Genomic DNA, 14,576 nt, shown 5'->3' on the forward strand with positions numbered 1-14,576 from the left:
GGGGCCGCACAGAGTGAGACACAACTGAAGCGACTTAGCAGCAGCAGCAGTGTATATGTTTCCATGCTACTCTTTTTAAATATATCATCACATTATATCGAGATCTTACAAAAGAATACTTAGAACCTATGCATATGTTTTTGAAGCATCAAATGAGCTGCTAGGAATCTACCCTCAAACTTACAAGCTTCAAAATTCCCAGTTCCCTTGGCATACCCTGCGTCTTCCTCCTCCCACCCTCTCCCCTTGTCTGACCTCCAGAGGGAACCACTATTCTGAATTTTGTGCTCATCACTCTCTTGCCTTTAAAATATGAGAACTGGACCACACAGGCATGTGTCCCCGAGAACATGCTTCTCTAACAGGAAGAAAGGTCAACTGCTCCCCTGCACAGGGCAGCTGAGACCAACGTGATCTTGGCTGGCCCAGGAGGCAGGCGCCAGGGAGACAGAGCCAGGGCCCCAGGAGGGCGGCGAGGACGCACCTGAGATAGTCTCGGCGGCAGAGCTTCCGGCCCAGCTTGTAGTAGAGGCGCCGGCCCACCTCGCCCAGCCGGCACCCGCAGAGGTCACAGCTGAGGCAGTCCTCGTGCCAGTACTGGTCGATGGCCTTCAGGAAGTAGCGGTCCCCGATGTTCTGCTGGCAGCCTCCGCATGTCAGCAGGGACGGGGGCATCTGCAGCACCTCGTCCACCGGTTCCCTGGAAGGAAGGCCACGCATTAGGGATGGCCTCACCTCGGGGAGACCAGCACCAGGGGCTCAGGAGTCACACTGCACCCCACAGAGAACCTCACTCAATTGTCTGGTGACATCGGAGAAAGGAGGGGAGAGCATACACCTAGGGCCGACGACGGGTAGAGAGGCCCCGCCAGCCTTGGGTTAGGACAGGAAAGGGGCTAGCCCCTACGTTCTAGATCCTAGAAGAAGCAAGGGCGGGACACCAAGAGGCACCCAGGCAAAGGGTACTGCACACCCCCCTCCACCTACAGCCCAGCCCCCTCCCAGACCTGTGGTCTCTCTTCTTCCTGATCCCCCCTCCCCTCATACTCTACCTCCACACCTCATCTCTTTCCTCCCCCCATATCCCAGAGCCAAGGGCACTGCCCAACCCCAGAGGAGGCACCAGGACTCTAAGAGCTGCTTGTGGCCAGAACAGTGACTAACTAGTGGATTAAACATCTTCAAATTCCCTTTTGAATCTCTGCGCCACCTGGACTCCATCCCTTTCCAACTGCACGAATGCAGAGATGAGGAAGAAAGGGTCCCCAAATTATTTTAGGTTGCTTTCTCTTTCCCAAACAAAAATACCATCAAGATATAATAGAAATTCTCATTATTATTATTTTTAACAGAAACTCCACATCCTATCCTTCTTACGGAATGAGTCCTTGAGGAAAAAATCTCAGGTGTTGATTAAAGCCACTGTTATATTTATAAAGGAGATCAAACAGAACTTTTTGCACATGAACACTTTTACAGCAGCAAAACTGATTCGCATGAAGTTGATTTAGGAAAGAGAATGGGGAGAGAGTGTGGAAGGCAATTAAACACTGAAATCTCCTCCAGGCAATTGTTAAGAGTGAGCCTGTGACATGTGTTCTTTCATTACAAAATCATATAGTGTCTCCAGTTCACTTAACTGGAATCTGAATCCTTTTGTTTTACATTTTAAAAGAAATAACTTTACTTGCCAGAAGAAGATAAAAAAATAATAGGGTGCGAGAAATGATTCCTGCACCAGATGGGACATAGGAAAAACTGAATACCTGTTGATCTGTAGCAATTAACAAATGCTCTCTTGAACTTCACTCAAACACAAATCTATTTTTCAAAAATCTGTTATGTTTGGAAAAATGGACTTGCTTCTAACTGTGAAACTCCCAAAGGGAATTTCCCCCTTGGTACCTTGAGGATATAAATCTGTGTCTCCTATTTCCAGCTGATGCTGGCTTACTTGGTGACCTTGCATCCTGACTGGCCTGTGCCCACAGCATTTAAGGCCCTTTATACTTAGGAAGGATGAGGCTCAGGGAATCAGTGTTGATAACACACTCTGACACCTTCAGAGAACTCTGTCTTTAAAGTGCACACTTCCCTGTGAATATTCAAGCCTATTGAAACCGAGCCCACACTTTGTAGAATGGGTATGAGGGTCCTTTGTGAGATGATCTCCTTTTAGACCAGGGAACTGTAAAACCCAAACTAATTATCTCCTAAAAACTCCAGACTTTAAATAGAGTTTTAAACATCCACTGAAGCCTGACTTGTCTTTGTTTCCACAGGTTATGTATAAGGACTTCCACCCTCCCTCCTGAAAAATAAAACACCCAGCATTTCCCCGTGCCTCAGAATCACTTCTCTTCCCTTTTCACAGCCCGTGGCCTTACTTTAGGCTTTCAGAAACATTCATGGAACCTCAGCACCACTGGATGCCCTGACGCAGATTCTGCCAACCAACTGTGAAAGAAGAGAATTTGCACTTAGCTGGTGCAAAACTGCCTGGAATTGAAATGAACTGCTCCTGTTATTCACAGGGAGGCAGTAGGGGCCACCGATGGCACAGTAGAGGAAATCTGTGTGTGTGTGAATTCTGGCTGTCTTTCTGTCTAAATGTTTCATTTGCATAGGCCTAGGCAAGTTTCTGGGTGTAATTTGGAGTTGCTGATCAGACTGACCTCAGTCACACTGACCCAAGTATGTACTCACTGAAGCATCTGGTAGGGTAGTGGTCCACAGGAGAAATGTTAAGCCAAAAAGCTACTGTCTGTGGTGGCCTAATATGAGATAGGAAAGGACTATCTTTCTATAATTAAAGATAATATCACATTATCTTTGGTGGATGTTCCAAGCCAATAACTGTGGGACTCACCCTCTAATTAATATTTTACATTCTCCTAGAGCCTATCTGAACATTACACCTCAATACACTTTGGCCTGGATTTCTGGGATAATTTCTCAACAGTTTCCAAGAAAGATATGGGGGAAAAATGTTCTGCAATAATTTCTCAGCTAGCTGGTCCATCTCCAATTAGAGCCTATCTTCACTGGGCAAATAGTGAAGCAAAGGATAGAGAAGAGCACCCTACTGAGCATCCTTCCCCAGATGCCTGCTGTGTTATGAGGTGAACATGTTTCAATTTTCCAGTCTCTTTGTGAAAAAGCACAAACTTTGAAAGGAGCAAACTTCCTTCAGGGAACTGAAACCTCCAGATTTATCTTCTAATAAAAAGATTAGTGACTAAGTTCTATTGATCGAAAAGGCATTGGGCACCTTTCAAAGGTAATTCATCCAATGCACTCTCTTATTGTATTACTATCATCTTGCCCAGGCTCTGAAAACTCAGGGCTAAGTTGTCATTCTAGGTTTGTTAAAAAAAAAAAAAAGAAAGTGAGCAAAGCACCCTTCCCAGAGTTTTCCTAAACAAATACTTAAAAAAAAAAGCAATGTTATTTTTTTCCCTGAGAAATTAAGGAAGCTGGGTTTTTGTTAGAACAAACCTGACTCCTTGTAGATCTGGCTTCTGAACCTTCAAGATTGAATAGTGATGTTTATATTCTCACTGGATCATGGTTACTTCCTGTGTTTTATGAGAACACGCTGAGCTTTTATGCTGGTAAAACCCAGGTATATAAACACCATAGGAGGCTGAAATTGGGAGGAGGAGGTATTTCAATCAGGAAAGCACAATTCTTTTAAAGCAGGAAAAGAAAACAAAACAAAACAAATGCCTCTTAAAAGCACAAATGGACAAGTCATTAACCAGCTCCTTTGGTCTGTGTAACAAATCCCTTCAAAGGATTTAGACGGGGACTTCAAAGGAATAAAAATTCTCAAAACCAGACAGCTAATGAATCTTAAAAGGGCATTTGCGCTGACGGGAAAATGACATCTTAAACATCCCTTTCTCCCCATGTTAACACTGAGCAATGGGCTGAAGGTAAAGATTGGGAAGAGGGGAATACTTCAAGCCAGTCAGGGGCTCAGAAAACAAATGCGGTTCATTTAGAGCTCTGTTTCCCAGACCCTAAACCCTTTGAGATTGTGACAAAAGCCGTTTAAGACTCCGCTCTCCGGAAAAATTCACCTATATCCAAAATGGTGCACTAACTTTGGAGGTTCAAAGGTACCCATCGGTGGACTCCGAGGGGAGAGGCGTGTCCGCGTATCCAGACTAACTCCCGTGTTGCTCGGCTGCTCTAAAGTCTCTGGAGGCCTGAGTGAGCTCCGAGGTGAACTCTTGCACCTCCTCACCCGTGGGTCCCCGGCGCCGTGGGCAACCGCTCCACCTGCGGACCCGGAAGGGGACCGTCGGGGACCCGGGGTGGGGGGCTCCACTTGTAGTGTCCCCCTTTCCAGGACCAAACGGACAAAGAGAAGGAACGAGACGGGAAAAGGGAGCAGAATCGAGTCCTGAAGGCTCTCGGGACTGCACCGGCGCGCCTCTGACCTCCCCTTGTGCAAACTTTCTGGCCCGAAGTGGCTTTAGGGAGCGTCCCAGGGAGCCGCGAGGGGCCCGCCGAGGCGCCGGGCCGACCGCATTCCTGCCGCCCGCCACCAGCCCCTCTCCCAGGGTCCCCGGGGTCACCCAAGAGGATGCGGGAGCCCCGCGCACGGCAGAGGGAACCAAGGGCACGCCGCGGGCGCGCACCTGGAGCCTTCCCGCCGGCCGCCCGCCCCGCCCCGCCGCCCCGGGTCGCGAGGCCGTGGACCCTCGTTGGCAGGGGCGTCGCACTTACTCAGATGGGTCCAGGCTCTTCCTCTCGATGGCCGAGGACATTGGGGAGGGAGGTGGCGTGCCAGGCGGCGGGGGCGCTCCCTTTGTGGCGCGGGGCTGGCCGGCTGCCGGGGCTCGGACCCCCTCGGGTGCTCGGGCGCCGCCGCCGCCGCCGCCGCTCCTGCGCCTCTTCTTGCTCCGGCGCTCTGGCGGCGAGCTCGCCCCTCCGCGCTCAAGGACAGTCACCGCGCTCCCTTCAAACGCCAAAGAGAGAGAGCGAATCACCGGGCTGCCGGCGCGCCGCGGCCGAGGAGGGGACCGGGGCGCGCAGCCTGGCCCCGGGCGGCTGCAGCTGCTACTGCTGCTCAGGACTTAACCTTCCATCCCGGTCCCGCAGCCGCCGCCGCCGCCGCCGCCGCCGCCGCCGCCGCCGCCGGGTCTGGCTCGGCTCGCGCGCTGTCGCCGGCTCCGCGCCGCCCGCGGGGATGGTGCGCGCCCGCCCGGCCGCCCCGCGCCCCTCGCACCTTCAGCCGGGGTCGCGGCGCGCAGCTCGCCGCCGAGGGCAGGGAGGGGGCGGCGGCCTGGGGGCGGGGAGGGGACCGCGCCTCTCTCCCCCGGCTCCCTCCTCTCTCGGGAAGGTCTATTTTCGCTCAGCTTCCCTCTGTCTCTGGTTTCATTTCCTTTTTCCTGATCACGATTCAAATACAATAGAAGGAAATCACATTTAAAGAGACAGCTGCCCGGTCCCCCCCGCCACCACCATCTTTTTTCTTCCCTTTTTTTTTAAACGGGGCTCCTGGGGATTAGCGATACAAACAGCGGCAGCCGCAGCAAGACTGAGTTGGCTTCTTAAAGGGGCCAGCGTCGGGGACAGGGAGACTCGCTCAGAGACCACCTCTGCTTGGAGAGGCGGCTGGGTTGCCTGTAAAGCATTCGTTAGGGCTTTCCCTCTTCGGCGTTCCCCTTTTGGTTAACTAAGATTGAAAGTGACCAGCGGGCCGCTCAAGGAAGAAAGAAAAAACGAAAATGTGAAATAAACACATACAGAGATGTACGCGTTCCAAGTGGCTTTCGGGCGCGTCCGGGGTTGGAGGTCCCAGGTCCGCGGCCAGGGAACGCGGAGATGCCCCCAAGACAGCGCGGCTCTGCTGGCTGAGGACTTGTGACTGCGTCCGCGCTCCAAAAAGACGACGGGAGCTGTGCGAGCAGGGACCGCACGGGCTGGGTACGCCTCAGCAGTACCAGGGGCAGCTAATCCCGAGGGAGGGTGTTTGGGAGGGACCAAGCTGGTCTGAGTCTCCTCTCCATCTGCAGGCGGCAGAATTCCCTCCCTCAGCATCTTTAAAAATCGGACCCCTGCAGTTAAACTGGCCCCGTAAAGGGCCAATAGCACTCTTCACAGAGAAAAGTGCCTCTCCAATGATGGAGATCAATGCTTGGAGACTATTTTGCCCTGGGTCAGGAAAAGAGAGAGAACGCAGACTTGTTTGGTTCAGGCTTCCCCGTCTAATCTCAAGGGCAAATTCCAAGAAGAGAGGCGAATGTAGAAGGGGAGAGGAGGAAGCTAACAGTCTTCTCTTCAATAGAGCAAAGCTTTAGGTCCCTTGGGCCTCATCAGAGATCCCTGAAAATAATTGCATTCAGAAATTATTACTAAAGGCCTACTTGAGCGTGCCACAAGTCTTGTAAAGAAGAAACTACCAGTATTCTCAGGATCCATGGTTTTATAGGAGCAGTCTAGATCATGGTCATGGACACTGTATTCCCGTTTTAAAGATGGCACTGAAGGGTCTGGATGAAATCACCCTGGAAGGTGAAGTCAGAAGTACATCCCTGTAGGCTTCGTTTTCCTTGTTTAAAGCTGATTCTAACTTCTTACATGCATACCTAGAATTTACCATTGTCTGCATGCTCTTGTCCTTTTCTTATGTCCAGGTCCAAAGCTTAGGTCCCTATGGGTATAATGAAAATCTCTTTCTAATTCCTCCACTGTCTCCTGTGTGTGTGTGTGTGTGTGTGTGTGTGTGTGTGTGTGTGTGTGTGTGTTTGTGTGTGAAAGGCAGTCTTAAGAGCAGCTTTGGGTCCAACTCAAGCCTTTCAATCTAAAAAGAACTTCTCCTGCTCAGGTCCCTGTTTTTAATTGAAAAAGGAAAAATGTCTAGTATTTTTAAGTCAGTCTAAATTATGTGATAAATATATAACCCACCACTCTACAATCAAAAATGAAAATAAACAAATAGGCTGTGATGAGCAATTCACCTGCTTACAACCAATCAGTGTGGTGGTGAAACGCTCAGACTTGGGCATTGGACTGCCTGCGTTTGATTTAGGCTCTTACTTATCAGCTAGTGGAGCCTATCTAGGAAAGTCACTTAATCTGAAGAGGCAGTATTGGGTAGTGGCTGTGGAGTCAGGCTGCCTTCATAACAACCCATGCTTTCCTACCTGTGAATCTAGTGGAAGAGCAGGAATTTATAAACTCCCAGGATCCTTATCTGTCAATAGGGGTACGAGAGCCTGTTGCATCAACTGTTGTAAGGATTAAAAGAGTAAACGCATGCAGTGTGGCCCGTAGACCTGTAATGAACTGAGGATAATAATGGATATGAGATTACATGCCTGCAAAGCATTTGGTGTATATTAAGCACTCATAAATGGTCATTTCTGTGTTGTAGAAAAAAATCGCTGGGAGAATTTAGAGAGTTTGAAATTAACTTCACAGGTGAAATGGAGGTTAAAAATAAGAACTTCCCAATTTCCCACCTAGGTTTGAAAACCTGTCCCATTTTTAAAAAGCAAACAGAACAGTGTCCTTTCACTTCACCTCCTTGTGCTCGTATACAAAACATACATGCATTTTCCAGTTTAATGTTCACTATCTTGATGACTGCGTGATGTGTTTTCATCTGCTTGCTTTTATTAAATCTGATAAGTTGCTTCCTTCCTTGCTATATAGTTTTGCATGGAGCCTAAGTTAGTTGTTAAATTAAATATATCCTTGGGTTCCAGGAGGTAACCTCCAAACGGCCAACTTTGGGACATGAAGTTTCCTTTTAATAATATGCTTCTGTTTTGACCCGAATGTGTAAAGAAAGAGTGATTACTGATGACTTTGGGTCAGTTTCTTATCTTTCACCACTCTTTGGGGAGAACTTCCTTAGAGAAAGTGAATATTTGAAATGGTATCTTAAGATTTCAATTTCACACACAGTGGTTGTAAGAAATAACTGCCTGCCGGTGGGATTTCATTTCTATTCAATGGGCAATTAAATTGCTCAAATTTAAGTTTAACATTTAGAATCGAGTCTCAAAATGTGTTTTCATTATGAATAATTTTAAAGCAATCATGACCTTATTGTATCCTTCCATAGCAACCTTATGCTTTATGTAGAAGAACGACTCAGTAACTAGGAGGCAATTTGAACATGTAAAATGGTTCTTGAGAGTTGAGGAAATCTCGACTTGATCCCTCCCCAGTGGGTTTGCAATTTAATTCCTTTTACCCACCCTTGACTCCTTGCAAATCTTACATACCTTAAAATTTAGAAAATTTCCAAGTTTTCCTTCCTGACTGTGAATGTCACAGGAAGACTGAATCAGTTGGCATGATGATTCTGACTCTAGGTGGATTACTTTCCTTCTGTTGGCATTTTCTATTCTTTTTGCTTATTATATCTACAATTGTTTTCTCAGGAAGAGCAGTTTCAAGTGACTAAGGCTACATTTCTTTGCTAAAATGTGCTTCTAGTAGAAAGGAAAATGCAAATGTCATTGGGAAAATGCCAAGAATGACAATTTACCTCTTCTATTTTTTTTGCAACCTTTAGAAGCCAAGTTGCATCATATACCTGTTAGTTATGACATTCACTTATAGGGACAAAAATGAAGATTTGTCTTATTATGGCTTCAGCTCCCATGGAAACGCCTTTAAACAACTCAGTTGTCACAGGAATCTGGTTTCCAAACTCATCTCAGAACATTTCAGGGCATGTTGATGGACATATTTTCAGAATGTTAGATCTATCAGTAACATTAGTGAAAAATAAACCAGTTTTCCTATATAGGAGAAAAAAGCCCCATAAATATTTTTCAAAAATCTTTATCAACTGAGTTTAGGAGATGAGCATAGGTGTCAGAAGGCATAACTCCACTGTTTACTAGCTGGGTGACTTGGGGGAAGTCATTTCACCTCTCTGAACCTCAGATTCTATATCTCTCAAATGGAGGCAACAGTAAACTCAGCAGGGTTGGGACTAGAGTAAGGTCACAGGGATATCTGCTTACTTCACAGGGGTTTTAAGAGGATTCAATAGGGTCATGTGTATAAAAATGCTTTGCACAGTGATGTAAATGCTTTGAAATGATACCTGTTGCTATTACCCCATCTTTCAGAAGTCGTCACTACTGTATCAGGAAGCAGCAATCTCCTAGCTAGTCAGGACATCCACCAAAGAATGCTGAGACTGGGGTGCTGTAGAAAAAGCTGAAGTGTACCTAAGACATCAGCTGGCTTCAGGCTTGGGAAGCCCCCACTTTCCAATCAGAAATTCAGGAATGTGACCATTTAGGTCTTAGGTAGGCTGTTGACAGCTTCATCACTTCCCTTCATCTGCTTCAGCCACATCCCTGATTGCATGTTTCTGATTTTCCCCTTTCCAGCAACTTCTAAATCACCTGTTAGGACTGAGATGAGAGACAAAGTCAAAGTGCTTAAGTAACTGCCCCCAAATGTCACAAGTCCACAGCAAGGTCTTAAGCAGAGTTAAACTCATGGCATGTCTGGGTGGAAGGAGCCTCTGAAATGTGGTTTCCCAGCTTGCTCCTTGGAGCAGTTTGAAGTGTTTCCCTAGTAGCCTCCACCCGTTCCTGCTCCAGCCACAGCAGCTCTGCACCTATTGACATGTTGCTCAGCCTCTCTGGACTTCAGCTTCTGCATCTGTAAAGGGGGCATATTCAGGGTACCTATCTCATGGAACCGCTATAACAATTCTGTGAAATGAGACATATTATATAAGGTACTTGGAAAGGAGACAGGCACAGAGTAAGCTTCTGCAGAAGATTCAGCTTATACAGACAGATTCCAGCTTTAAAATATTTGAACACCCGTTGGTGATTCAGGGCCCCACTGATGGACAAGGCAAGTGAGACCTAGAGTCAACAGTTCTTTCTTGTCTCTGTCCCCTTCAAACCCTCTCCCACCTTCTCTCTTGGGTACCAGACCTTGAATTTATTTGCTGCTCTGAATTCAAGGGGGAGTCAGAGCTGGGCGAGCTGACTCACAAAGCTGTCCTGATGCCCTTTGTTCATGAGATTCATATCCTCCCTTTAGTTTCTCAGATGCAGCCCTACCCGAGTGACACAACACAGTGCCTAGGATGCTCAAACGGCACACTTGAAATCCAGCTCCTTTCTGTGGCCTTGAAAGCCTTATCCTCTCTGGCCCCTTCTACTCTTTTTCATTACAACCCCTTCGCTATGCTAGATCCACACTGATGTTTTCCCTAAAGTTTAAAACAAACCAAGTCAACTCCTACTGGAGGGCTTTTGCACCTGCCCTTTCCTCTGCCTGAGATGCTCTTCCTCTAGAGCATCCTATGGCTCCCATGTACTTCATTCTGGTTCAAATGTTTATCCTCATAAGAGCCTTTTAAAATCCCATTTCTTATCATCCTCCATTCCCTTATCCTGCTTTATTTTTCTTCCTAGTATCATCATTACTTCTACTTTACTACATATGTGTTTGTTTTTTATGGGTTTGGTTTTGACCTTTCTTCCCAGCTAGAATATAAACTCCATAAGAATATGACTTGTTTCCGATTGTGTCTTTAGGACCTAGAATGTGCCTAGCACACAGTAGGCTTTCAATAACTGTTCATTGAATGAATGAAGGAATGAATAAATGACAGCCCTGCTCCCTTTGGCCAAAGTATGCCTGCACTATGCTCTCCAGGTAAAAGTTGAGAGGGAACTTGAAGATCACTTGTTTCCCTAGAGCATTGCTATTGGGAGAAAATAAGGGCCCATATACCATTCAGATTCAGACCCAGGAATTTTGTTTGGGAACCAGATCAAACTCGTGGCTCCTAGGAACACACAGATACAGGTGGTGTCAGTAGCAACAAGGACCTGCTTTGAAGCTTGATTCTCCACTACAGGTCCCCCATGCCCACAAGGAGACGTGGTTACAGTGGGCCAATGCATAGAATACAGTCAATTCTGTGGGTAAAGGCACAGGCTTTGGATATAGATCGGCTTATGTTTTAGTCCTGGCTCTTTCAGCTATGTGGTTTTAGGCAAATCATTTGATAGCTCTGAGCCTTAGTTCTGTCACGTGTAGAATGAGGATAATTATATCTTCATCACAGGGTTGGAGGAATAAAATGAGATCATGCATGTCAAATGCTTAGCACAGTGCTCAATGGATGGCGGCTATTATTAGAATTAATGAAGCTAAGAGAACCTCAGAGGAGGATAGTCAACCAGGGCAGGCCCTTCTTGACACACAGGTGGATAACTGGAGTTATGTTACAATATAGGGCTCAGTCCAAGCAGGTGGGGTCAGCCTCCTTGCCTGGGGAACTCCTGCCTTATCTCACCAGCTCGGGCAACCCCTAACCCCCAGGAGGCAGGTGGGTTAGACTCACAGACAGCTGGCCCAGCTTCACACTCAGATAGGCAACAAAAAGAGATGGCGTCAGGAATCTGTGCTGGTCACTGGTTCTTCAGAGTTGGGGGTCTCTGGTCTGAGACATCTCACTCCGGATAGACCTTCCATTGGAGGAGGGGCTGGGCTGCTTCTGGGGAAGCAGTGTTTTCTGGCATTCGTGTCTAGCTGAGGGCCCTGAGCCTGGCGGGGGAAGGGAGTCTGACCTTCCTGAAGACACTTGACTTCCTAAGCTCCAGACCTCAGGCGAAAGGAGTCTTGTATGTGATGCTCCTGGAAATATCTGTAACTGAGGGAGATAACTTTCAGCCAAAACCAGGGAAAGAGCTGCTTGCTTCTTAGTGCCAATTTTCTCTGCTTCCCTTCAGCTACCCCTCATGTATCTGGCTGCCTGACTAATCCATCTGGACTACTCTTTACTTCACTGTCACCACCCTGCTCAAAAATTTGCAGTGACTCCGTTGTTGCCTGTGATCATTGGCAAGTAGCTTAACCTTTTGGGATCTTGATGCTCTCATTTTATAGAAGAAAGAGGTGGACTGAAAGGTTAGAGCTGCAGCTCTATGTGAGATTCTGTCCTTCTAGAAGATCAAGACAAACTCTTGATGATTCCATGAAAGATGCTTGTGACCCTGCCCATCCCATCGAATCAACTTCATATCCCAAACCCCTAGAGCCTGACCCTTCCCACCAATCAGGCTGCTCCTCTTTGACCTCAGACATCTGCCTCATGCCCATTTCTGTGCACTGTTTTATTCTGTTCTTTCCAACAGAAATGTCTGCTTTGTCTGTGCTCCAAAACTTTGGTGCTAGAATTGTAGATGGGTTAAGAATAGAGATTAATAAACCTGGTTTCTAGTCTCCACTTTACAACTTACTATCTGGGTAATTAATCTTAGGCAAATCTCTGTGCTTCAGTGCCTGCAGTGATAAAATAGAGGCGATGATAAATATAGGGTGAAGAGGCATGGCTGAGATAATGTATGCAGCAGGCAGAGCACAGAGCCCGGCACACAGTGAGTGCTCGGTAATAGCAATCATCCTGCAGTTTGTACAAAATCCTCCCCAGTCTTCTCTGCTTCTCCAGATTGTGTCCATCAACCTGGAGCCCACTCAAGCCACATCTCTGCACTGAAGGTTTCTCTGTCCCCTGAACTCAACTCCTTCCAGCTCTTGGTTCTGGGGCCTGGGTAGGTGCTCATTAGACTCTGCCTTGCAGAGCCATGATTTTATGTGTGCATATCATCTTGCCATCTCATAAGTGACTTATGTTCTTAGAGAAGAGAGATCATAATTTTCATTTTTGCTAAATTTGGAGATATTCAATAATTCCTTTTGAATTAAAGAGTTCACATATCACCACCATGTTATCAATTTCCCAATTCCTAGCTTTATACTGACATTCGTCAAGATGTGAGGGTCTCCCCGCTATCAGTATTGAGGATGGCCCATGCATTGTCAGTCATAGACCTCTTTAAAAACTTGCCAACTCAAAACTATAAAACTCATAAGAAAACACAGGGTAAAAACTACATGATGTTGGATTTGGCAATGACTTCTTGAATATGACACCTTTTATTGTCACAGGCTACAAAATGAAAAACAGACAAACTAGACTGTAGGTTAAAAATTTTGTGTATCAAAGGACAGTATTAGGAGAGTGAAAATGCACCCTATGGAATGAGAGAGAATATTTGCAAATCATATAGCTGATAAAAGGTTAATATCCAGAATATTTAAAGAACTCTTTTAATTCAACAGCAATAAAAAAAGAAACCCAATTAAAAAATGGACAAAAGACTTGAAGAAATATTTCTCTAAAGAAGATATACAGATGGCCAATAAGCAGATAAGAGTTTCAGAAATAATAATCATCAGAGAAATGCAAAACACAGCCACAATAAAGTACACTTCACATCCATTAGGACAACTATTATCCCCCAAACAGAAAATGACAAATGTTGGCAAACATGTGGGGAAATTGGAAATTCCATGGTCTGCTAATGGGAATATAATATATATATATAATATATAACATATGGGCTTCCCTGGTAGCTCAGCTGGTGAAGAATCTGCCTGCAATGCAGGAGACCCTGGTTTGATTCCTGGATCGGGAAGATCCCCTGGAGAAGGGATAGGCTACCCACTCCAGTATTCTTGGGGTTCCCTGGTGGCTCAGAAGGTAAAGAATCTACCTGTAACCACTCCACTATTCTTGGGGTTCCCTGGTGGCTCAGACGGTAAAGAATCTGCCTGTAATGCGGGAGACCTGGGTTCAATCCCTGTATTGGGAAGATCCCTTGCAGGAGGGCATAGCAACCCACTCTGGTATTCTTGTCTGGAGAATATCCAAGAACAGAGCAGCCTGTCAGGCTATAGTCTATGGGGTTGCATTACATTATGTGTTAATGTAATATAATTTATGGTATAAGAGTGTTCTGCAAAAAATTAAAAATAAATTAATATGTGACTCATCAATTCCACTTCTGGGTATATACCCAATAAATAAATATACATAAAATGTGTGCACACTATCTTGCCACCTCATAAGTGACTTACATTCTTAGAGAAGAAAGGTCTGCCTTAAAAAAGAAATCCTGTCACATGCTACAGTATGGTTGAAACTTGAGGATGTTATGCTAACTGAAACAAGCCAGTCATAAAAGGATAAAGACTATATGCGGTAGCTAGGGTAGTTAAAAAGACAAAGAGTAGAATGGGGGTGGCCAGGGGCTGGGAGAGAGGAGAGTTATTTTTCACTGGATATCATATTTCAGTTTGGGGAGAATAAAAAACCTTCTGGAGATGGACAGTGGGTGACAGTTGCCCAACAGTGCAAATATGCTCAATGACACTCAGCTATATTCTTGGGAGTGGTTAAAATAGTAAATGCTATGTCATGTATATTTTTCACACACACACACAAAACCCGGTAAAAGTTAAAGACCTTTCCCTAGGTGCACAGCTGTCCAAGGTGCAAAGAATTTTGCCTTTCATTTCAGGGACCTTGCAACCTTCTCAGGTTCATCCATAGATATATTTAACCACATCCAATGTTACGGTGGCGACAGTGGTAAAGAACCCACCTGCCAATTCAGGAGATGCAAGAGATGTGGGTTCGATCCCTGGGTTTGGAAGATCCCCTGGAGGAGGTCACGGCAACCCACTCCAGCATTCTTACCTGGATAATCCCATGG

The 14,576-nt window shown here is 46.2% G+C and overlaps 1 protein-coding gene across 1 annotated transcript in view; it reads right to left on the reverse strand.

The window, feature by feature from the left end:
• Positions 1 to 14,576, reverse strand: part of LMO2 (LIM domain only 2) — a 37,461-nt gene that overhangs the window by 6,854 nt on the left and 16,031 nt on the right. The window contains exons 3-7 of the mRNA XM_052652179.1: positions 7,161 to 7,168; positions 5,771 to 5,912; positions 5,132 to 5,402; positions 4,738 to 5,086; positions 485 to 700 (exon numbers count right to left, since the gene is read on the reverse strand). Coding sequence (XP_052508139.1) covers positions 485 to 700; positions 4,738 to 5,086; positions 5,132 to 5,402; positions 5,771 to 5,912; positions 7,161 to 7,168 — 986 coding nt within the window. The remainder of the gene's footprint in view (positions 1 to 484; positions 701 to 4,737; positions 5,087 to 5,131; positions 5,403 to 5,770; positions 5,913 to 7,160; positions 7,169 to 14,576) is intronic.

The sequence above is a fragment of the Budorcas taxicolor genome, chromosome 15, assembly GCF_023091745.1.
Source record: "Budorcas taxicolor isolate Tak-1 chromosome 15, Takin1.1, whole genome shotgun sequence".
NCBI lineage: Eukaryota > Metazoa > Chordata > Mammalia > Artiodactyla > Bovidae > Budorcas > Budorcas taxicolor.